The sequence below is a fragment of the Oncorhynchus gorbuscha genome, linkage group LG12 (assembly GCF_021184085.1).
Source record: "Oncorhynchus gorbuscha isolate QuinsamMale2020 ecotype Even-year linkage group LG12, OgorEven_v1.0, whole genome shotgun sequence".
NCBI classification, from domain to species: Eukaryota; Metazoa; Chordata; class Actinopteri; order Salmoniformes; family Salmonidae; genus Oncorhynchus; species Oncorhynchus gorbuscha.
Genome location: NC_060184.1, coordinates 15,700,619 through 15,724,352, shown reverse-complemented (window position 1 = coordinate 15,724,352; position 23,734 = coordinate 15,700,619). Strand labels below are relative to the sequence as shown.

Genomic DNA, 23,734 nt, shown 5'->3' with positions numbered 1-23,734 from the left:
TTAATAGAATACAATAAAATCCATCAATCAGTTTGGGAAATATGACTAGATTGTTCTGGCACAACAGTCTGCTTAAAGTGGCACTTCAGTTTCCTTTTCACCTCATTTAACATCTGATTTACTTAACAAAAGGCACATCTCAATAGGTGGTCCAGGTAAGTCATGGCCAAGCACAAGTAGGGTAATGGGGTGCTTGCTCCTCTATTGTTCCTCAAGCAAGGAGGAGGCCAATGACATCACTACTTCCCACCAAACCAACTCCTTGAATGCCCTAGTCCTTGAAATTAGTTTGCAGTTGTGTAAAAAAACTATATTTTGCTCTAAACTTGCATTTTTTTGTACCGTTTATTGTGTGTAATTTACTGTATCTATATACCTACTTAGGATATCACTTTTCAACAGGAACAGTAAAAAACTTTCCTAATGACATGGAATGGGGAATAACCCACCCATACCAGACAATTTCACGTATCCCTTCCCTGCAGAGACCAATGGACACTGAAGGGGAACCTTGCTGTGTGCCGTCTACTGCCGTCTCATCACAGATACCTGGAGAGGATTGCAATCACCACGAGCACACGCAGGCGCGCTCTTATATCTATCTACATTTTGCCTATGCCATATCGTGTAGAATAGTCTACAGAGTATTTGTCTTTGTCCTATATAGCCCAGTAGTGCACTTGTTTTTTTCATTTACTGAGGCTAATTTATGCAGCTGCCATGACCATTTTATCCTGACGGGGACTGACTGATGTCTTTAACATTTCCCACTACTCTATCGCAAGAGCCTTTCGGAAGCACCTGCATCAACGCGCAAAGGAAGGAGCCCGTTGTTTTCTACCGCGGACATATGAACTCAGGACATTTACGCTTTGGATAAAGGCTGCCCGTAGCCATGCAACGGCACCTCACATCAAAGATTCTGTGGGGAAGAAGATGCTGCTTTGAAACTGGAGCATTGTTAACCATGATGTAGAGGTTCCTTCCGGCTAAATCGGGTTGGATTATGTATCCCGCGATAGGCTTGCTGGCGAGTTTACGTTGCACTGTGATTTGAACCTCAGTTTTCCTAAGGTGATCCATGCCTCTGTTTTTTTGCCTTTGTCAATATGTCCCCAGCATCGGCTGCCACGGCCAGTGAGAGCAGCACCACTACCGTTCCAGAGGAGGACACAGAGGAAAGCCCCCGCGAGGAGGTGAGAGAAGAGAACCGCGTTGTATACCTTCAATTTTGCGCCTGCGGCTGCACGAGGGCGGCTAGGCGAATCGTGCAATTGGCAAAATAGTTGATATTCATATCACAGCTAAATCACCCATAACCTGAGCCCTAATCTGATTCAGAGATAGCGGCTCAATTACCCACGTATAATAACCGCATTACGCGCTGCAGTAATACGGTTTTTACCGTTTATCATGTAAATTATAAATAGCCTATAATTTTGACCATATTATTAATTTAATATGTTGTGTTAGCTGTGCGTGAGTTTTCGCTTGTTTTTGTCTCGTCTCCAGCCACTGTAAAACATCCCCGTTATATGGTCCCTTTCTGGTGGGTATCAACATGATTGACAGCTCTCTGTCTGAGGAGATATCGTAATGACAGGCTATAGGCCACAACTCCTGTCAAGGCAAGGGAATATTAAAGCCCTTTAAATATTCATTTATACAGCAATAGTAACATTCTGGACGCAATTCACAAACTATTATTATTTGTAATTGCTACAATGAACCCTTGTTTTTATAGTGTCCTTCTGATCAGGGAACACTATTGTATAATTGTTTTTAACTGCTGGTGTTTTATATTTTGAGGATTTAATAGGGTTTATTATCAGTTGATAGGATGTGTCACTAACCATTTTAATATATTCATTAGCTTACATTCACAATTCCCGTTACACTTCCGGACTAAACATGAAGAGCTGACAATTCCAATCAAGTAGTAGGTTTAAGTATCAAGATGTGCTAATGTTTCATGTTTAGTCAAACTTTTTCTTCCATTAGCCTTTCTATTACACCAAATTGTTTGTATGTACCACAGAGCCAGTCTTAACAAGAGAGAAGTGTCAGCTTGACAGAAACTCAATTGGGGGTAATTCCACGGTAACATAGTGATGCTGAGATTTTTCACTTTAAAATGTATGTAAAACAAAAACCAATGATTGCAAAATGAAACAATAAATAAAACTCTTTGCACAACGACTACCTTTAACAATTTCCACTGAACATTTTACAAACATGCAATTTACTTGAAGAACAGTGCAGATGCAAAGTTTTCTCCTAATTTCACAAAATGGTTGTTTTATAACATATTGTACCCTATAAAAATAGGTCATTTACAAGTGGAAACGCCATGTCACAGGTAGTGTGAATGAAAGCCTGTCAATCTGACAGTGTGAACCCAGAGAAACCCTAAAGGCGAATCCCAGTAGTGCACTCGGGTAGAAAGTGGGACACTTCTTTACCCTCACTTTGTGCTTCATCAACACCATTTGTTGAACACACCTCTGGTGAAAATCAGACCACCTGAGAGTGTCATCATTATAGCTGTTTTCAGCTCCTACAGAATTCATTAGGAAGTAGGCATTATCCACAAAGAAGACATTATCCATGAAGTAGGCATTATCCACCGACACAACAAGACAATCATTTTTCATATCATTATTTCATTGTATAGTATTAATTCAGCTGCCTCCATTTCCCCTAGCTTCACCATTTTACCATGAAGATTCCCATAGCTTTCATCAAATGAAGCTTAAAATGTCAGGCGAAATGACTGCAATGTCTTCCTAATAAAAACTATTCATCAAGTTACATATAGAATTGACTGAAAAATGTCTGTACCTGCTATCCTGCTTTCCTCTAAGGTTTCCCAAACACTCTATAGCCTGTTTCTGCATTGTCGAGGCAAGTGGTCATGATCAATATACGATGTATTGATTTTTGCTATGCATGATATACATCGGACCAGAATAGATCATAAGACCAGATGGTATCTTTCTTCAGGCACCTCGAGATGCTCAGAGCTTGAACATTCCCTACTGCCATAGGTAAGGGCAGGCATGCTGTATAACACAATGTGAAACATTATCTGTTGGACACCAGGCAAATGCACAAAAATAGTAGAAGAAATAAAAGTATTTCCTTCAAATTAAAAGTCTAAAAGAAAATGTAGTGCAATATCCACTGTGCAAACACAATGTGTATCCCTTCAAAACTGTAGAATGTTAGATGAGTACTAAAGGACACCCCCATCCTCTACAATCAATCATGATCTCATGTCATGCTGCTTAAACTCATATTACTTTATGCTCAATTCAAAAAGAGGGCACAACAGCTCCATGCAACAGGAGCTGGAAAGTGTGTTATGTTAGATTGATTACGGTGCTGGCTAGAGTTTATCCACTGCCAGTGAGTGAATAATATTCCATTGCAGTAGCATATCAACAGAAGGGGAAGTTCAGTGCTAAGCCCTCTGCCCTGTGGGGCGTCATGTTGACAGGGGGCATAGGGACCATGTCATGTGACAAGGTAGGGGGAGGATAATTATGGAGAAGGAACATCTATTATTTACTCAGTGCTGTCATGTTAGGAGCACGGCTTGCTCATTTGTTTTTCTGCTCACGACATATCAGAGATGGTCTTTTGTAAAAACCTGGAATAGAGTTTGGCGAAACCTGTATTTAAATCCCCAAAAAGGTTGTCTATACAGTACTATCCTGTATTATACACTGGGTGGTTCGAGCCCTGAATGCTGATTGGGTGAAAGCTGTGGTATATCGTATACCATAGGTATGACAAAACATGTATTTTTACTGTTCTAATTACATTGGTAACCAGTTTATAATAGCAATAAGGCACCTCAGGTTTGTGGTATAATATATTCCACGGTTAAGGTCTGTATTCAGGCACTCTGCTTTGCCTCGTGCATAAGAACCACACCCCCTCGTGCCTTATTGCATAAATAACCTATGCAACGAAAAATAACCATTGAAGCATGATGCCTCCTCTTCATAGCTGGTTGCAATGTCCTGCCTACCCTCTGTAGGCTACTGTTTAGTTCCAACAAATTAATCCACTGCCAAAAGTATCACCCCATGATGTCCAGGCAGCGAGCCTCCTGTACTATACACCATTAAGCCAATCAATCTCTGCCCCCTGTGTGATGACTGATATGCAAATGTAAGAATGGACTGCGCTATAATCCAACCATCCTGAGGCTTTTGGATCCCTTTCCAAGCGTGTGGGCAGGCTGCACTCCCATAAGGCGTGACCAGCTTCTGATGCAGGCACTGGGGCTTGCGGTGCCCTGGGGTGGAAAAGGTACCACCAGCTTCATTGTGCCTGGATGAAATGGCTGCATGATTTCTTCTGGATGGTTTGCTCTCTTAACGGTTCACAATTTTGGAATCCAAAGTGTTTTAGATATCTGTTTCAATAAATACTATTTATATGAGTAAAACATTATTTTGTAGCTAATATAGCTAATTTCACTTTTATTATGCTATTGTATATTTGATCAGAAGACTCCTAAATACACAAACATAGGGCCATAAACTGGGAGTGCTTCACACTCACTTGAAGTTGCTGGTAGTATCTGTGAGATACTTCATGGCGACAAACGCATTACATGTTTTCTCAATGGCCTGGAATGGAAACAAGCAGATTCTCATGAAAAGGTTAAGAGTTCAGATGAAGTGTGTGAGCCGTTTGATCTTAACAAGCAAAGACATGATCAAGCGGCTCTCTGCTTAGGCATAAGATACGTTAATGCACTTAGAATGCGGACTATTTCTCTAAATATTTAATGTGTTGCAAAGAGCAGGTGCTTTTAGTGTTTCTATAGAGTTATTTCAAAGATAGCTATTATTTAAAAAATCCATTGATTCATTCTCATCAGGTATTTTAAATGTATTTTGTCCACAATGCTTGCAGGTATGTTTTCACAGACTCAGATTGGTATTTTCTCTCTCTGTTTCCCTCTGTGCAGCAGCGGCCCCTGAAGCAGTCGCTCAGTAAATCCCTGTGCAGGGAGAGCCACTGGAAATGCCTGATCCTGTCCCTGCTCATGTACGGCTGCGTGGGGGCCATGACCTGGTGCCACGTGACCAAGGTGACGCGCCTCTCTTTCGACAGTGCCTACAAGGTCAAGTCCATGATGTACCACGAAAGCCCCTGCTCCAACGGTTACATCTACATCCCTGTGGCCTTCATGGTCATGCTCTACGTGGTCTACCTGGTGGAGTGCTGGCACTGCCACACCCACAACCAGCTACAGCACAAGGTGAACGTGGAGAGTGTGGGAGAGCGTGTCGGGCGCATGCAGCAGGCCACGCCCTGCATCTGGTGGAAGGCCATCAGCTACCACTATGTGCGGCGGACACGACAGGTAACACGCTACCGTAACGGAGACGCATACACCACCACGCAGGTGTACCACGAGCGCGTCAACACGCATGTGGCCGAGGCGGAGTTCGACTACAGCAACTGTGGTGTGAAGGACATATCCAAGCAGCTGCAGGGCCTAGACTGCTTCCCTGTCACGAAGCTGAGGTTCACCAAGTGCTTTAGCTTCGCCAACGTGGAGTCGGAGAACGCCTACCTGACTCAGCGGGCCCGCTTCTTCACTGAGAATGAGGGCCTGGACGACTACATGGAGGCCCGCGAGGGAATGCACCTGAAGAATGTAGACTTTAAGGAGTACATGATTGCCTTCTCGGATCCGGACCACCTGCCTTGGTACGTGTCCAACTACGTGTTCTGGACAGCCGCCGCCTTCACCTTCTCCTGGCCGCTGCGCGTGCTAACCGAGTACCGCACGGCCTACGTCCATTACCACGTGGAGAAGTTGTTCGGCTTCGATTATGTCCCTGTCACACCATCTGAGGAGCGACCATACTGCCGCCACATCCCTCGGGTCAACACCATCGACAGCACCGAGTTGGAGTGGCACATCCGCTCCAACCAGCAGCTGGTGCCCAGCTATTCAGAGGCTGTACTCATGGACCTGGCTCAGCTCTCGTCAGGTGGCGCGGGCAATGCCAACACCTACTCAGTGTCCGGCGGCTACGGCAGCTATCGGCATAACTGCGAGCGCTGCCACCGCACCATCAGCAGCTCGTCCATCTTCTCGCGCAGCGCCCTGAGCATCTGCACTGGGACTAGCCCGCGCATCCCCTTCAGCGGCAGCCGCTTCTCGCTATCGCGGCTGTACGGATCACGGCGCAGCTGCCTGTGGCGGAGCAGCGGCAGCCTCAACGAGACATCGTGCCCCACAGAGAGCACGCGCTGCCTGACACCGTCGGGCCAGCTGACTAGCGAGGAGAATCCGCCAGACTACCAGGACGCGCTCTACTTCCCTGTGCTCATCGTGCACCGCAACGAGGGCTGCTTGAACCACTCGCTGCACAGGAATGGATCCTGCGTGGAGACCTCTATATGACGCAGCACTGGGCCTCCCAGTCCAGACCTGAACAAGGAATGTAATGTTACTGTCCTTTCTCTGGGAGGACACTGACTGGATAATGAACCTTCATTTTGGATCTTTTTTTCCTCTCCATTAGACCACATGACACACCAGTGGCATTCTGGAACCCTTCCAGACCTCTTCCAACACTGTTTATTAAAGACAGTACTGAGTTAAATGCACACTTTGCAGCCCAGCTCATCACACATGAGATGCCCTCCAGTGATATGTTCATCATAGTAAGTAATAGACTGTAACTATCTCAAAGCATGTATGAAAAAAAACACATTCATAGGCAAAATCAGACAGTCTGCGACAAATGGACATAATGATCTGAGAATGATATTTGGAACGGACATATGCTGCGCGGAATGCACACCACCACCATTCTGGACCAATCACAATGCTCTGTTCATATCAGTTTCTGTTTCCTTAACCAAAGTGTCATGTTAGCTTCCACACTATCTATAAATAGAGAACATGAAAAAGCAAAGTACACTAACAGACATTTGGCCAGAGAATAAACTCCACCTTAAATCGTAGTGCATTTTGCTGTTGTCATAACCAGGTAGAAAAGAACTTCAATTGGAACATCTGTTTTCAAAGTTGGATAAAATGTGTTATTTTGTAAGAGTCTTAGAAGGGATGTCTTGTGACTGAAAATCCCCAACACAGCTCAACACAGCTCAAGACAGCTCAATGGTAGAGGCCTCCAACACAGCTCAACACAGCTCAAGACAGCTCAATGGTAGAGTTTAAGGAACATAAACATGATTTATTCAAGCCTTAGAGAGCAATTTGGAGATGGGAAGGAAAACCATGACGCCACATTAAATAATTGAGAGCAAGAAAAGTTTAAAACATCTGACTTATTTTTCTAGTAAATGCATTACTGGATCATTTAAATTATGTTGCAGATATCAAAGTAAATTCATACAGTCCATAATTTGTTTCCCCTCTAGCTCATGGTTCTCAATGAAAAGCCTTAGACGCAGATCTACATTTTTTATTAAAACATTACAATTTGAAACACATTTGGGGCTATGTGATGGTGTAGTTGTTTGTTTTGAGGCCAACGAGATTTTTGTACGGAATGAATGTTCTTTCAAGATAATGATGATGAGAGATACAGCAGTTACAACATCCAGTTAATTAGCAACGGGAATCAAATATCACAGGATGCAATAACATTCCCACTTCCTGACCCTCTAAATATAGTAACAGTCAGATCCATGAATAATTTAGATCAGGAGGACTAAATGGTACAAATACTTCAAACTGAATCCATGAGAGAAGTCTTTCATCGCATCATTTTCCTTACTGTCAAAATGACTGTCACTTCACTACATGTTAATGCATTTCTGATTGACTTAATACATACAACATCAATGTGATTATATCATGTCAGCTCAGCTGTCAATAATAACCTCAGCATTGCATATCTCCTATTTCCAAATAATATTTGAACACAAAATGATTATTAATTACTCTATGAACAATCATTTCCTTCAAACTACCTCTTCTTTGTTTTTGTGATTTAAGTGCCTGACTGTGGGTGCTTTAAAGTTTGGCTTAAAACCACACCTAAACCACATAGCACACCTACCAATTCATCTAAAACTACACCTTAACAACATACTGTAGATCACCTACCCATTCATCCAAAACCACACCCAAACAACATACTGTAGCTCACCTACCCATTCATCCAACCAACCAACCAACCAACCAACCAACCAACCAACCAACCAACCAACCAACCAACCAGAAATACAAAGGCAGCAACAGAGCAACTCAACTTTCACTGCATCTCTTCTAATTAGCAATATACTGATGAGATAGGACATTTAATTGAGGCTGGCACCAATGATCAGGCCCTGAAAACTTCAAGATGTGCTTTGTCTATTGTCAGAAAAAGTAGGTTTAAAAGCAAGACCAAGTGCTGATTCTGATGATGCCCATCAGAAACAGCCATCACAGAGACCCAAAATAGACTGAGGGCTGTGTTCAAACTGATAATGTCAGCTTTAGTAATAAACCAGGAGGATTTTTGAAGATATGAGAATAAACACGATCACAACTGAACAAATGTTCTATGTACTAATGGCTTATTTCCACTAGCAAAGTCTCAAAGCAAGGCAAGGTAAATGTAAAAATAAGTTCAATAAAAGTGTAGAATTCACACCTTGGACCAATCACTTATAAAGTACACAGAAAGGGTGCCCAGCTCATGAAGTGAAAAATCCAACCCACTTCTCCCAGTCCACTGAAATATACGCACACATTTTGTAAATAACTCTATAAATGATTTTGAAGGAAGCGGTCAAAGGGCTTTGTTGCTGTGATCAAACTAAAGCTAACCCTAGTAGCTGGAGTCAATATGGCCCAGGATAAGAGCTAAGCTGACAGCTAGCCAGTCACTTCTGGCCCAGAAAACAACTCTGATGAATTCAGGGTGACGGCAGAGCTCAGTAATCTATACCCAGGACTCATACTTACAATTCACACATTGTTATTAGATCTATATACACAAAGGATAGATAGGCCTTTCTCCATTTTATGTATCCTACTGACCTCAGATTCCCGTTCTTATCTCAGAAATGACTAGCATTATTGACTGATGTGGATACGTGATTGAATTGACTGTAAACATTGGATTCACCACTTAATAATCCAATGCTGTCAAAAATAAACTCATTCTGCTCATTCTGAAAAAACATACACCTATTTTGTGAAATCCGCTGATCATCCCACGAACAAAAATTGCATTAACAATATACTGGTAGATCTCTAGCAGAGAGTGTAATAGCATTTCTTTCTCTTGATGCGTTTCTTCCTTGCACCCTACTACCTTTATAACGTCACTTGCCACTGGCCATTTTAGGGAACTAGATGCGAAGCAATTAAAGGAAGTTGTTCAACCTCAATCCCATTTTCTCGACAATAAACCAAAAAACACTTTAGCTATACAATAAAGCAGCAAACAAAAAATACACACCAGTCATAACCACAAGGCACTGAGTCCTGTCATGTTTAGTTGTGGCTCACCTCATCTAAAGTGCATCTATGCAACCCCCATAACCAACTCAGGAGTGTAGTCAGGATATCCACCTTATATTTGTCATAAATTTTACCCCTTAACCTTTTCTTATTATCACTGTCAGCTGACTTGACAGTGCTGTTTGATTTGTTTTCCAGATAGGTGGCTATGAGGATGCACTTAAGTGCCCATATTCACAGTCTCAGAGTAGGAGTGCTGATATAGAATCATTTTTGCCTTTCAGATCATAATGAAAAAGGGGAGACCTGATCCTAGATCAACACTCCTAGGTCTCGGTCTGCTCTGCAGTTCCTTAAAGTGTCAGAGGCTTTGACCGTGTGTATCAGCTGAAACTAATGGTGTCCTTTATGGGGTTTTAATCACGGCATGTGACACAGATCTGTAACCATACTGATGCTCCTATAGCAGATGATAGAAGGTTATTATAACCTAGCTGGAGGTCACGCATGTCATGGGAAGCACAGTTCACTCAGTCACAGAATGCCCTCTTTATTTAGATCACTCCTATTATGTCTGGGATGGGCTGAAGTTTGGAAACAGCAGATAGTGAAGCCCCAGAGTTTTAGACTTCAACAATGGTCAAAAAAAGATAGTGATACCGGCATTACATTACAGACTCAATAGTCCATTGCTCACTGACCAGCCTCTCACTAATAAAAAAAAAAGTTAATTTAATGTAGATAAAACAGTTATATCAGATGGCGTCACTGTGATATGTAATTGTGTACAAATAAAAGTGTTTAACAGTGCTATGTTTACTAACCATAAAACAAATAGTATACAAGTACAGCAAACCAAGGTTATCAAACTGAGTTTTTTTAATAACAATTCAAAAAACTACCACAGACTGTTAACTTCGAACCCTTTATCCTAATGTAACATAGAACTAGGCTTGCAAAATTCCGGTAACTTTCCCCAAAATCCCGGTTGGTAAATTCCCAGAAACAGGAGGGCATAACCAGGAAATCCTGAATCTTCCAACCAGGATTTCTGAAAGATGTGGGAATTTTGAGAAAGTTAGCGGAATTTTGCAACCCTACATGGAACCCTCTATTGTGTGTACAAAGTGGAGTAATACCTTATAATACTGTATGTACTCTCACACCCAGAATGCTTTTGGGGTTCCTCTTTTTATAATGTTGTGTATAATTTTGTGGCTTAAAACAGGATTGCAGGAGAACGATTTTGTACTGTAAGTAATACAGAGATTGTAGGTTAGGACTGTCGTCGTGTTTCTTGTGCTTAGTCGATTGTGTCACCAGTAAATGCATAAAATGTGGTGTTTTATTAAACACTGCTAATCCTCAAATGTACTCGACAACAGGGAAGTGTTTCCGGTTTTCAGATCAACAATCGACACATTTCTATATAAAATGGTGTTGTACAAGGAAAATGAATCTTGTAAATACAGTACAATTTCAATTGCAGACCCTGTGGCCAATCTGATGCTGTATGAGATATACACCTACTTTGCAATGGCAGAGCACTGTTGATTATTTCCTTCAACGTTATTGGTATGTTTTAACACTCTTTCTTGATAGGGGAAAGGCTGGAAGAGATAACACATTTTTGTATGGAGGTCAAAGCCGCAGATTTGAGTGCAGACAACCTTTTACATAAGGAAGCCAACCGCTGACTTATTTGATCAATATTCCACTATCTTAGACTGTCATTCAGGCTAGTTACATTGGTTGCGTCCCAAATGGCACCCTATTTCCTATGTGGTGCTCTACTTTCAAACATATCCCTCTGGGTTTAAAGATCTATGTGTTCTGGGCCTTGGTCAAAAGTAGTACACTCTCTAGGGAATAGAGTGCCATTTGAGAGACACATATTGTGTTAAGTTTATTCTGACCATACTGAGAACATTGCTCTGCCTGCATTATTCTTACTCTCTCGATGTCATAGATTGCTGGTCCTTGTAGCAAGAGCTACAGTCAGGAAACATGTTTTGTACTGCCTAGGAAAGGTGGATCACAGGTTGAGTGTGTGACTACTAAATAATAAATATAGGGCAAAACTGCAAGTCTGCATGTACAGTCGAAGTCAGAAGTTTACATACACCTTAGCCAAATACATTTAAACTCAGTTTTTCACAATTCCTGACATTCCTAGTAAAATCCTAGTAAACATTCCCTGTCTTAGGTCAGTTAGGATCACCACTTTATTTTAAGAATGTGAAATGTCAGTATAATAGTAGAGATAATGATTTATTTCAGCTTTTATTTCTTTCATAACATTCCCAGTGGGTCAGAAGTTTACATACACTCAATTAGTACTTGGTAGCATTGCCTTTAAATTGTTTAACTTGGGTCAAACGTTTCAGGTAGCCTTCCACAGAACTGGTGTAACTGAGTCAGGTTTGTAGGCCTCCTTGCTCACACATGCCTTTTCAGTTCTGCCCACAAATTTTCTATAGGATTGAGGTCAGGGCTTTGTTATGGCCATACCAATACCTTGACTTTGTTGTCCTTGAGCCATTTTGCCACAACTTTGGAAGTATGCTTGGGGTCATTGTCCATTTGGAAGACCCATTTGCGACCAAGCTTCAACTTCCTGACTGATGTCTTGAGATGTTGCTTCAATATATCCACATAATGTTCGTTCCTCATGATGCCCTCTATTTTGTAAAGTGCACCAGTCTCTCCTGCAGCAAAGGACCCACACAACATGATGCTGCCACCCCCGTGCTTCACAGTTGGCATGGTGTTCTTCGGCTTGCAAGCTTCCCCCTTTTTCCTCCAAACAGACCGACGGTCATTATGGCCAGTTATATTTTTCTTTCATCAGACCAGAGGACATTTGTTGAAAAAGTACCATCTTCGTCCCCATGTGCAGTTGCAAACCGAAGTCTGGCTTTTTTATGGTGGTTTTGGAGTTGTGGCTTCTTCCTTGCCGAGCGGCCTTTCAGGTTATGTCGATATAGCACTCGTTTTACTGTGGATATAGATAGTTTTGTACCTGTTTCCTCCAGCATCTTCACAAGGTCCTTTGCTGTTGTTCTGGGATTGATTAGCACTTTTCACACCAAAGTACGTTCATCTCTAGGAGACAGAACGCATCTGCTTCCTGAGCGGTACGACGGCTGCGTGGTCCCATGGTGTTTATACTTTCGTACTATTGTTTGTACAGATGAACGTGGTACCTTCAGGCATTTGGAAATTGCTCCCAAGGATGAACCAGACTTGTGGAGGTCCACAATTTTTTTTCTGAGGTCTTGGCTGATTTCTTTTGATTTTCCTATGATGTCAAGCAAAGAGGCAGTGAGTTTGAAGGAAGGCATTGATATCCATCCACAGGTACACCTCCAATTGACTCAAATGATGTCAATCAGCCTATCAGAAACTTCTAAAGCCATGACATCCTTTTCTGGAATTTTCCAAGCTGTTTAAAGGCACAGTCAACTTAGTGTATGTAAACATCTGACCTACTGGAATTGTAATACAGTGAATTATAAGTGAAATAATCTGTCTTTAAACAATTGTTGGAAAAATTACTTCTGTCATGCACAAAGTAGATGTCCAAACCGACCTGCCAAACTATAGTTTGTTAATTAACAAGTGGAATGGAAGAAAAACAAGTTTTAATGACTCCAACCTAAGTGCATGTAAACTTCTGACTTCAACTGTATATTGACACTATCACAATGTTGCCTTGATGTTGCATAATACAGTTACAATGACCGCAAACCAAATCTGTGTATCAAAAGTGAAAAAAGGCTAACTCAATAAAACAGCTTGTGAAATTGTTGAAACATAATGTGTCTTTTTACATACGACATATAACATGTGCACACTGAAACCCATGTGGTAGAAGAATATAAAGCCTATATTTACCAGTATATCCAACTTTCCAACCTAATTTATATCCTATTATAAACTAGGTGGTTCAAGCCCTGAATGCTAATTGGCTGACAGCCGTGGTATACCACGAGTATGACAAAACATTTATTTTTACAGCTCTAATTATGTTGGTAACCCATTTATAATAGCAATACGGCATCTTGGGGGTTTGTGGTATATGACCAATATACCACAGCTAAGGGCTGTATCCAGGCACTGCGCGTTGCGTCGTACCCAAGAACAGCCCTTATTGGCCATATACCACACCCCCTTGGGCCTTATTCCTTAAATATATAACTCCACTTTGTACATTTACTAAACAGTGAATACAAACAATGAGTAGCCTACATACAGTGAAGGTGCCCCATAGCTCAGTGGTGGATCTCAACAACCTGAAGTCATCCCAGAATAACATCTATGTCAGTATTCATCCCTGACCTTCAGACCAAGCCCATTTATTACATCCTAATAAACTGGGGTTATTTTCCATGGGCCAAAGGTACAGTGGTGTAGCCTATTTAGCTAAATAATGATTTCAGTGGTAACACGTTATAGACATCTCTACATTTAACAACTTTGCAGATATGAAACAAATAGTAGGCATCCTGTCTAGAATATATGACAGTGACACTTTGGTGAACACAAATGGGCTGTATGTTTATATGAATGAATGAAAATGTATTTTCATGTCAAATCGCCAGCTGGCAACCCATCCCCCAATGGGATTAATTGACACATAAACAAACATTACAATAATTCACTGTGATAATTCAGTGATGATTCTTCTTCCTTGTATTTAATAATGCTCTGAGGTTTAGGCAAGGTTCTCATCTGTGTTGTGTTTCCTGTGTGCTTGGTTCCGATTGTTGCGTACCACCTGGCTGATGCAATAGTCGCTCTCCTGGCCCACCTCTGTCAGGCGGATATCACACTCCACCATGCTGCTGTTGTGACACATGCCCTCTTCCAACACTTTACCACCATCCTGAATGAACACACAAAAAACACAATGCACACGGCAGTTGGTTAATACACCACAGATATTGTATGATGCCAAATGCATCATCATCACCACAGTTTTTGCTCAGCACTGAAAGTGCGCCATCTTGAAAAGCTGACATATTACAATCCTAAACAAGTGTCTAACAGTGGACTAACACTAAAATAGAGTTTATTTGAATCAGATTTTCACTTAGTCTCCCACTGACATAAGTGCATTAAGTGGGAGTTAGGAATCTCACACTGCCTGGCATCACACCGTAATCTCAGTCTGGAGAAACTTGGAACAGCTGGGGTCAAGGCTACATAGTATGTAATAGGACATGAAGGATTGTTTCAGTCCTTGACACCACTCGCTGAATTTACTGTGGGCTACGGTGTCATACAAGGCCTCTCCAATGGCCTATTGTCTTGTCAACAGTGTTTTATTGTCATGTCTGAGACAAGCGTTTTTCTATTTCAGCGTACACTATACCAAGGTCAGACAGACATTTTGATGTACGTGACAGTTTTGCTATGCAGGTGATTTTTCACCCTGTGCACTCCAGTTCCACTTCTTGGGATGAACCTGACATCTGAAAGGGGAAGCTGCACATGAGAGAGGGAACAATACATCCCATTGGAAAACAACTCCTACTTAGCTTTCCATTATTGTGTATTTCTGGCATGCATATGAATAATTGAGGATGCAAACAGCTTGGATTGTAGAGCTAACATTTGCCTGTTTACTTTCCCATTGGAACCCAGTCTGTATAAAATGCCCTCCCTTTGTTGCATGTTTGATCCGTTATTTGTAGTTGTTGAACTATAGTACCACCGGAAAGGTGTTATCAGCAGATATAATGTGGATGCTTTGTTATGCCTACCATATTACAACTTGACTTACTGTTAAATTAGTGACAATTGTTAAATGTTGAATCAGTAATGTGTTTCACTGAATCTAAAGCTGAATGATCTAAAACAAAACAATGCCAACCTTTAAAACAGTACAGTACTATACAACAGCAGACAGATCATACGATGTAGTTTGTGTCTGAGGTAAGTGCCAGCACTCACCATACCCAGCCTGTTACAGGACAGGTTGAGGCTCCTCAGCGTATTATTCTGGACCAGGACTTGGGATAGGACCGTGGCTGTGGGCTCTGTCATTTCGTTGCCTCCCAGGTGCAGCCATTTCAGGGTGCGGTTCTTCAGCAGGGCCTGGGCGATGGCCTGGCCACCTTCGTCCCCCAGCCGGTTCAGACGCAGGTTGAGGGACAGCAGGCTGGAGTTCTTGGCCAGGGCATAGGCTATAGCCTGGGCCCCCGGCCCCCGAATGTTGTTGTCGTAGACAGTGAGTCTCTCCAGCTTACTCCTGGTTAGTTTAATTTAATTTTCAATAATTACAGGAGAAAATGTGATAAAAGGGAAGGATGAAATAGTATGAAAAAATGTATCAAAATAAAGTTTTTAATGAAAATATGTAAATCATTATTTTAATATGTTGGAAACCCGTTGTATAAAAGTGATAATACCCTCGAAGCCGGTGTTTGGATAATATATTGGCACTGTTTGCCGGACCTCAACTTCATCTTGGGCCTAACAACACCAGTGCCATTATATCCTCCTAACACTGGCTTCTCTGGCATTATCACTTAAAGGGAACACGTGCAGGTGAGTTAGGCAACCTGACAAAATCACACCTGTTGAGCAGCTTGCCAATGGCCCGGGCGCCCCGGTCCCCGATGAGGTTGTGGGAGAGGTTGAGCTCCCTGAGGGACGGGTGGTCCAGGAGGTTGTTCACAAGCTGACGACATTTCTCGTCATCCACTTTGCTTTGGTGGATCCTCAGCACCTGCGGCAATAGCATAGTATGGGGCGGGTAGATCTACGTGTTAAAAAATATATATAAAACAGCAAGCTGGAATCAAACGTCATTCTTTATATATAAATATTATAATATATAAAACAGCACTCTTGAATCAAATGTCATTCTTTCCTCTGATAGAACAAAATGTGATGCTGTGGGCTATTATCTTTTAACAGTTTTGCTCAATTCATTCTAATCAACCTAGCAATTACGACACAGCAATCACTATTGTCATTGGTTGCACTAATTTAACTGTTGGTCTACATAACCTGGTTCAAGCATTCATGACGCAGTGATGTCAAGACCTTGGTGTTTTTTTACCCAATAAATGACTGGGAGCATATACATATGGATTGTGCGACTCTCTTTGTTTTTATAGCTTAGTTTATTTTCCATTAGTCAGCACCTCTACATTAAATCATTTTCTCTGGGTGTGCACCAGCTCATGCTTTTTATGTGGTATTATATTATGCCAAGTAGCCAAGAAGCAATGAATCCCTGTGCTGTAGCATAATAACAGTTGTGTCACACAAGGAAAGGTGTTTAGGGTTTCAGCCTCAGGTATTGTTGTACTTCCTTTGATGTAAGTAGAGAATTATAATACTTCTGTGATACTGCAGTTAGTTTCACCTCATTTGAAACAGAATCTTTGTTACTGATGCTTACTGAGGAAGTGTATGACACAGAGCAGAACAGAAATGCCCCAGACAACCTGACTCCATCTTGTATAGGAAAGCAGAGCAACAAAGCCAAAGGGCACCATGCCAGTGAACACTGAGAAGGAGTCGATCGATACTCACCCTCAAGGTCTTACAGGACTTCAAGGCCCTGGCCAGAGACTCGCAGTCGCGGAAGGTGAACTCAAAGAGGTTCCACTCAAAGTTCATGCCGCATCCATTGACCCGGTAGACCACGTGAAACTCCTCCAGATGGCTCAGCTTGTCCAGCAGGATGCCAAAGTCAAAGTGATCCATGGATGGCCCATCCATGCCCATGTCGCTGGCCGAGTCCGAGTTGTCATCGTCCTCTGACTTCTGGGGTTCCTTGATTGGCGGCATCAGCTGTGAGATGTCCAGCCTCTTCACGTAGTTCCGGCACAGAGGCACCATGCCCAGCACCGTCTTGGGGTCAGTGGCATCAGGAATGTAGAGCTCGATGATGTTCTCCAGGTGCCTCTCAAAGAACATGCGCTTCCAGCTGTGGCCATATGAGGAGACGTCACACAGGCCCCAGCGCTGTTTGCAGCAGCGCTTCCAGTAGCCGTCGTCGCTGATCAGGTTGGCAGTCACCTGCAGGGGCAGGGACGGAGAGAGCCTCTCCAGGACATAGTCTTTGTGCCTGGGAAGAAGTTCTTCGAGGATGGGCTTCTCTGTGACCAAGATATAGAGGTTGAATTATGTGATCAAATAAACAACTGACTTGATTCATTGACTGAATAAATAACGTAGAACATATATAATAAAACATACCCTGAAAGTTTCTCACTATGTGTTGCAGGCAGAGGTTGGATAAAAGGGGCACTACAGTGAGGGACCACTCTGGATCTTCTGCAATGATCCTGCGCATCTTCCTGGGGTCTGCAGCCAAATTGAGTTTTGCTACTGGGGGATACATGCCAGCCCCAGGAGACTTGGACATTGTTGCAGTCATGCTTGGGAATTTTGGGGGGAATTACCTGTTCAATATAAGAACAGAGTTTAACCTGAGAGAATTCTCAAAATGCAATGTTAGAGTTTGCAAATAAACCATAGTCAAATATAGTATTACTGCCACATTAATTAAACAAATATCACAAACACTTTTGAGCAGGGATTCTGTCACTTGTTAGGCCCTATTTATCTAGCTACCTTGAACTAATGCTGGCATTATCAGCCCTTCCAAACATGAGAGCTAAGGTTAGCCTAACTAAATTAGTAACTTATCAGCCAGCTAACGTTAGCTAGCTAAGTTACTTGACATAGCAGGATAGCTAACTTTTGCTAACCGCTGCAATGCATAGCTACCCAAATGCTGCAAATTCTCTATCTGATAACGAGTGCACATGTTAGCTAGCTAGCTTACCTTGTTTTGCCTTTGCTCGACCAACGTTGCCGTGGTTACAAACAAGCACACTTGTTCGTGGGAGAAACGCCCCGGGTGGGAAGTGGTTTCCACTAGAATCCACAGCCACAAAGGCAAAATTGGCTATATCGTAAAAATGTATGAAAAAACAGTTGTCTAGTGTTAGGCATACGTTTAGCAGTGTTATGGTTAGGTTTCACATTTAATTTTAAGAATATAAATTGTAGAAGTAGGCAGAGTTTAGCCATAATTAATAGTTTGTTGCATCAGGACAGTCAAGCAGGGACAATCTGGTAATTTAGTTTCAATGCGCGTAATACATCCATATACTGAGTGCATGAATGTTTACCTATTATTTTATTATTTCCAGAACCAGAATTATGCATAATTGTTTTACTTCAACATAAAGCCAAACAAATCATAATTCTTAGGGGTGACCAACATTTATGCAGTAGCCAACAGCAGATGTCCCTCCTGTTTCTCTGTTCCCCAGGAGTCAGCAGCCAAAAAGAGTTTGCTTCCCTGTGTATAATTTATATTTCCATAAAACATTTGAAATTGGTGGTAGTTATCAGGGGTAGAAAAACCAGTACAAGATGTTGATACCATGTTACCCTACAACCCCAACCCACATCCTTAATGAATGTAGCCAGTAGATAGACACAATAATTATCATTTATTTTATTGACCTGTCTGTTTTATGAAATCAACAATGAGTGGGTGTCATGATTCCCCATTCATGTACATATAATGCATTCACAAAAAGTGTACAATCCCAATCTCAGTAGTTAGGCAAAATGTAATTCAAAATACAATATTGTTAGTTTGGCTTAGATAGCTGTAGACAACAGTATTTTCCAGTGTTTCCCCTGCCACAACGGGTTACTGTAGCTGGAGGTCAGTTGATTTCCTGTGGAAGTGAATAACCCAGCCATGTTGGCTGCTGTCAACGGCAACCAAGTAGTGTCCATGGGACCTGCTAAAAGAAGAGAAAACCGCAACTTCAAGATCTTACTCTCAGGGTAGTAACACCAAAGCAACACAATACCAGTGAGCAGGAACAATGTCTCAATTCAATGAATAGTATAAAGCTGACATCCAGCGTGCCTTTGTCTGAGAATGTAATGTCATGACTGATGATAAACTGTGGACAAAGTGTCATGTATTGACAGAAAGTGAACAGCGCTAGCTGCTCACACACTATATTTGTTACGTCTGGAACATATTGTGGAACCTGGTCGTTGACCTTGGATATCTTGGTGAGTTTGATCATAGGAAGGAAGTGGGCCTGCCTCGGAATAAAGGGGTACCTCGGGCCATCAGTCTTAGACACTTAGTGTGTATGCGGTCACACTTATAACCACAAGGAAGGCAGTGGACACCATCCAGACAGCACATGCTCTAGGAAACAGCAATATACAAGTTCATGTTTTGATGTTACACATTTTAAGTAGAAATGTTTAATTAACAATGCTGTTTATAGAAATATGACTAACTTTACTGAGTAGTTACTAATGTAAGTAGAACGTAACAAGCATTAATTACATAGTAGCCTAATAACAAAACTGAATAACGACAATATATTTTTACAATATATATTTATCCTGTTATCCAAGATGTAAAGTTACAGTAGACCAGGGATCTCAAATTACCGGCCTGCGGGCCCAGATTCACAAAAACGGAAAACCGCCTTACGCAAAAAAACATGTAATGACCTTGGATATATCTAAGATATAAAATACTTTTATCCGTAGGTTATTTTCAATATGCTACCACCTTTAATAACATAAATGGCAACAAACAAACAACATGCGACTGAATCCTAAGTAGCCATATCCTCCTCCCCAAAAAATGTCAGTTAAGAATACATTTCTTCTTAAGAAGGTTTTGTGAATCTGGGCCCTGTGGACCAAATGCTGTCCTTCTGGACTTTGGGGAAGAAGATCAAATGTGGCCTGAAGGCAAAATTAGTTTGAGACCCCTGAACTAGACCATGAAGCAAACATACAAGCAGAAAGACTACTCACAGAAGAAAATGGACAGCAGCTCCACCCGCCCTCGGGGTGACGGCAGCAGGGCAGATATTTGAGCAATCACAGTGCACCATAGAGACAGAGCTCTACACTGCTGCAGAATTGCTCTGGGATGATATCAGACTCAAGTGGGGGAGAGACAGGAGAGCGTGGTTCCTCTGCAGCCACCTTGTTCAGCATGGGCACACTGCTCTATGGTTGGTAATATTTCGCACACATCTGTTCTGTGGTGTTGCAGATGTATCCGGACAGGCAACAGTGGGTTATGTTAGAGAAACACTACTTACAAACACACTGCCTAGGAAAACAAACATAGTGAAAATAAAAGTTGAGGTGATCTGTGAATACCTTGTAATTCATATGTAATGAATCTCTAATATCTCTCAGTGAGGTCTGATGAGGGTCTTCGTTTTGACTGAAAAGTTAGTTTCACCATTGAAGAACTACATCTATACTAGTGGTGTCAAATTTGTTTCGTACTCATTCAGGGAAGGGACAGCAGGCGTATCCTCCATTGGTCATACAGCAGGTTGACTGATCAGAGCAGACCCTGCCACCACTAACACCAATGCAGCAATATTCCACATCCAAGGACAGAGAATAAAGTGTTATAGAAGCATTGTTTAATATGCCAAGATCGTGACATACTGAATTATTTCAAACTGAAGTTTCACTTACCAGGTAAGGTAAGCGTATGAAACAACGTAAAGGCAGACTCCTCAAACAACGTTAAGGCAGACTCCTCAAACAACGTTAAGGCAGACTCCTCAAACAACGTTAAGGCAGACTCCTCAAACAACGTTAAGGCAGACTCCTCAAACAACGTTAAGGCAGACTCCTCAAACAACGTTAAGGCAGACTCCTCAAACAACGTAAAGGCAGACTCCTCAAACAACGTAAAGGCAGACTCCTCAAACAACGTAAAGGGTGACTCCTCAAACAACGTAAAGGGTGACTCCTCAAACAACGTAAAGGGTGACTCCTCAAACAACGTAAAGGGTGACTCCTCAAACAAAGTAAAGGGTGACTCCTCAAACAACGTGATGTGAGGATTCCTCAGCCGATTCTCATCAGCAAAAAAACGTAAAGGGTGACTCCTCAAACAACGTAAAGGGTGACTCCTCAAACAACGTAAAGGGTGACTCCTCAAACAACGTAAAGGGTGACTCCTCAAACAACGCAATTAAACAATGTAATTAAGCAACGTAAAGGGCGACTCCTCAAACAACGTAAATAAATAACGTTAAGGCAGACTCCTCAAACAACGTAAATAAACAACGTTAAGGCAGACTCCTCAAATAACATAAAGGGCAACCCCTCAAAAACAACATATTTTTATGCTGCATAGTAGATTTAATCTAACCACTTTTAATAAGGACCTAACTGGCCTAACCTGATGTCAATGATACTGACCCCAATTAGGGCTAATTTCTTTATCCAGTGTGTTTTTAAGTTGCTGACACCATTCAAACCAATGAGGGTTTGGAACGTTATTGCCAATTATCTCAGAATGATATTTTTGCAGATAGTTCTAATCTCTCAAAATTGGTTATTGATCAATACCCAAATGTTCAATTTTGCAACAAGGATATTCCATTGCCCTCATTAGTTTAACTGGTTGAGGATTAAAGGTGATGTGAGGATTAAAGCACTATGAACAAGACAATTTCAGCCAGTAGAGCCGATTCTCATCAGCAAAAACCCTTTTCCCTGATTTATGTTCAGCTGAAGCTTGGCTGGCAGCTCAAAGACATCCCTGCAGGGAACCTGCACAGTCATGTCACGCCACGTCTCACAACAAAAGACTATACACGTGTAATTACAATTACTGTCTGCCATCTTTGTTTCTGTCTGTAATGTAACATTATATAAATTACCCTCAAAGCACTCATTTGAGTAAATTACTAGTATCCAATCATGTAGACCTACTACTCTTATTAAAACAATGATTTGATTACATCACACCAAGCTACAATGTATTAATGTTATAAGTATTATACATCTTACTCAGAGGATGCCTTAGCAAGGCAATTGGGACAGGACTTGGGCAGTGAGCTGTGCTTGGTGCAGAGTGGAGTGGACAGAATAGCTTACCCTGCATGCTACGCAACACATACTGTACACACTCAACACACAGAACTGTAGATGCAGTGTAGCTGTGTTCCATGATCCTGCTGTGTGGACCATTTGTGAGCAAGCTGGCAGATGGAACGAGGATTTTGGATAAGATGCATTTGGAGAGGATCCATCATCCATCCCAAAGCATCTAAACAAGCAGATTCTCTAGTCTAAAACCATGGTGGTACTACCACACATTAATGTCTTGCTACTGCAAGAGAGTCTTTATTATGTGTTGAATGAAAGAATCACACACCAAAACATAACATCTTAAATCTAATCCATTTTTTTTGTCACATGCGCTGAATACAACTGGTGTAGACTTAACCGTGTAATTCTTTCTTACGAGCCCTTCCCAATGATGCTGCAGAGTAGATTTGACAAATAATAATACAAATTAAATAGTAACACAAGAGGAATAAAATATCATACACAAGAATGGAATGATCTACAGGGACTACCAGAACAAGATCAATATGCAAAGCTATGAGGTATTTGAAGTAGATTTGTACATGAAGGGTAAAGTGACTAGGCATTAGGATATATATATATATAAAATAAGAGTAAAATACAGAGCAAAGTATTACACGTTCGTTTTTGTACTAACAGAAACAGACAAGAAACACACAACCCAATAATGATGATCGATTTAGAGCCATGAAGCCTATCTGAAGAGTTGGACAATAAAACCTTTACATCACTTTCAGGTTACACTTTACATACTATACATTCTCCCAGACACCGCAAAATAAATAATGAATTGCAGTCTAGACACACACAAAAAAAACAGCTAGATCAGCCTTAGCCTTACAAAATCCCCCAATTATGCCTTCCTCAGCCTATAACAATGGTCACCAAGGCCTGGAGTTGACCATCTATGACAGGAACCAGTGCTAGTAGGTCTTATCAGTTGCAGAACTAGGGAGTCTCCGGAGAGGTGGGTCTGGGACAACAACAAAAGTCAAAAAGCCGATAGGTCCTAATGTTCTGTCTGTAACCCTCAGCTGGAGTCTGTGTAGCTACCTCTCCCTGATTCCCCCTGCACTCCGTTCTACTGCAGCCATGGTTCATTGAGTGGAGTTTGTTTCTTCAAAGGGTTTGCAGTGAGTTCAGAGGCATGTCAGTTTGGCACAGTAGCACTATGCTGATTCTCCTAACAGCTCCAAGCTAATATAGAAAAGTAGGAATAGGATGTTTACTTAACTTAAAGCTCACCATTTGACAGTATGCATCAATGACACATCATATACACATTCCTATTAGTATTTAGGTTCTAAAAATATAGGGCTAAATTATATGGAGTGGGGG

At 41.7% G+C, this 23,734-nt stretch overlaps 2 protein-coding genes and 1 long non-coding RNA gene across 3 annotated transcripts; 1 reads left to right on the top strand and 2 right to left on the bottom strand.

Moving 5' to 3' along the window:
• The first annotated feature begins 572 nt into the window (after positions 1 to 572).
• LOC123991575 (transmembrane protein 151B-like) lies at positions 573 to 8,845 on the top strand. Its single transcript, XM_046293203.1, has 2 exons — positions 573 to 1,196; positions 4,988 to 8,845. The coding sequence occupies exons 1-2, from the start codon at positions 1,110 to 1,112 to the stop codon at positions 6,437 to 6,439; spliced, it is 1,539 nt and encodes a 512-aa protein (XP_046149159.1). The 5' UTR covers positions 573 to 1,109; the 3' UTR covers positions 6,440 to 8,845.
• Positions 8,846 to 13,090: 4,245 nt separating this feature from the next.
• tcte1 (t-complex-associated-testis-expressed 1) lies at positions 13,091 to 18,358 on the bottom strand. Its single transcript, XM_046293202.1, has 6 exons — positions 18,276 to 18,358; positions 17,684 to 17,889; positions 17,015 to 17,583; positions 16,048 to 16,199; positions 15,422 to 15,719; positions 13,091 to 14,351 (listed from the first exon to the last, which is right to left on the bottom strand). Exons 2-6 carry the CDS (start codon positions 17,862 to 17,864, stop codon positions 14,181 to 14,183), a joined length of 1,371 nt encoding a protein of 456 aa, XP_046149158.1. The 5' UTR covers positions 17,865 to 17,889; positions 18,276 to 18,358; the 3' UTR covers positions 13,091 to 14,180.
• Positions 18,359 to 18,942: 584 nt separating this feature from the next.
• Positions 18,943 to 20,488, bottom strand: LOC123990590. The gene is made up of 3 exons (XR_006830677.1): positions 20,303 to 20,488; positions 19,510 to 19,676; positions 18,943 to 19,254 (listed from the first exon to the last, which is right to left on the bottom strand). It is a non-coding gene; the product is annotated as an uncharacterized LOC123990590 (long non-coding RNA).
• Between the last annotated feature and the right edge of the window lie 3,246 nt (positions 20,489 to 23,734).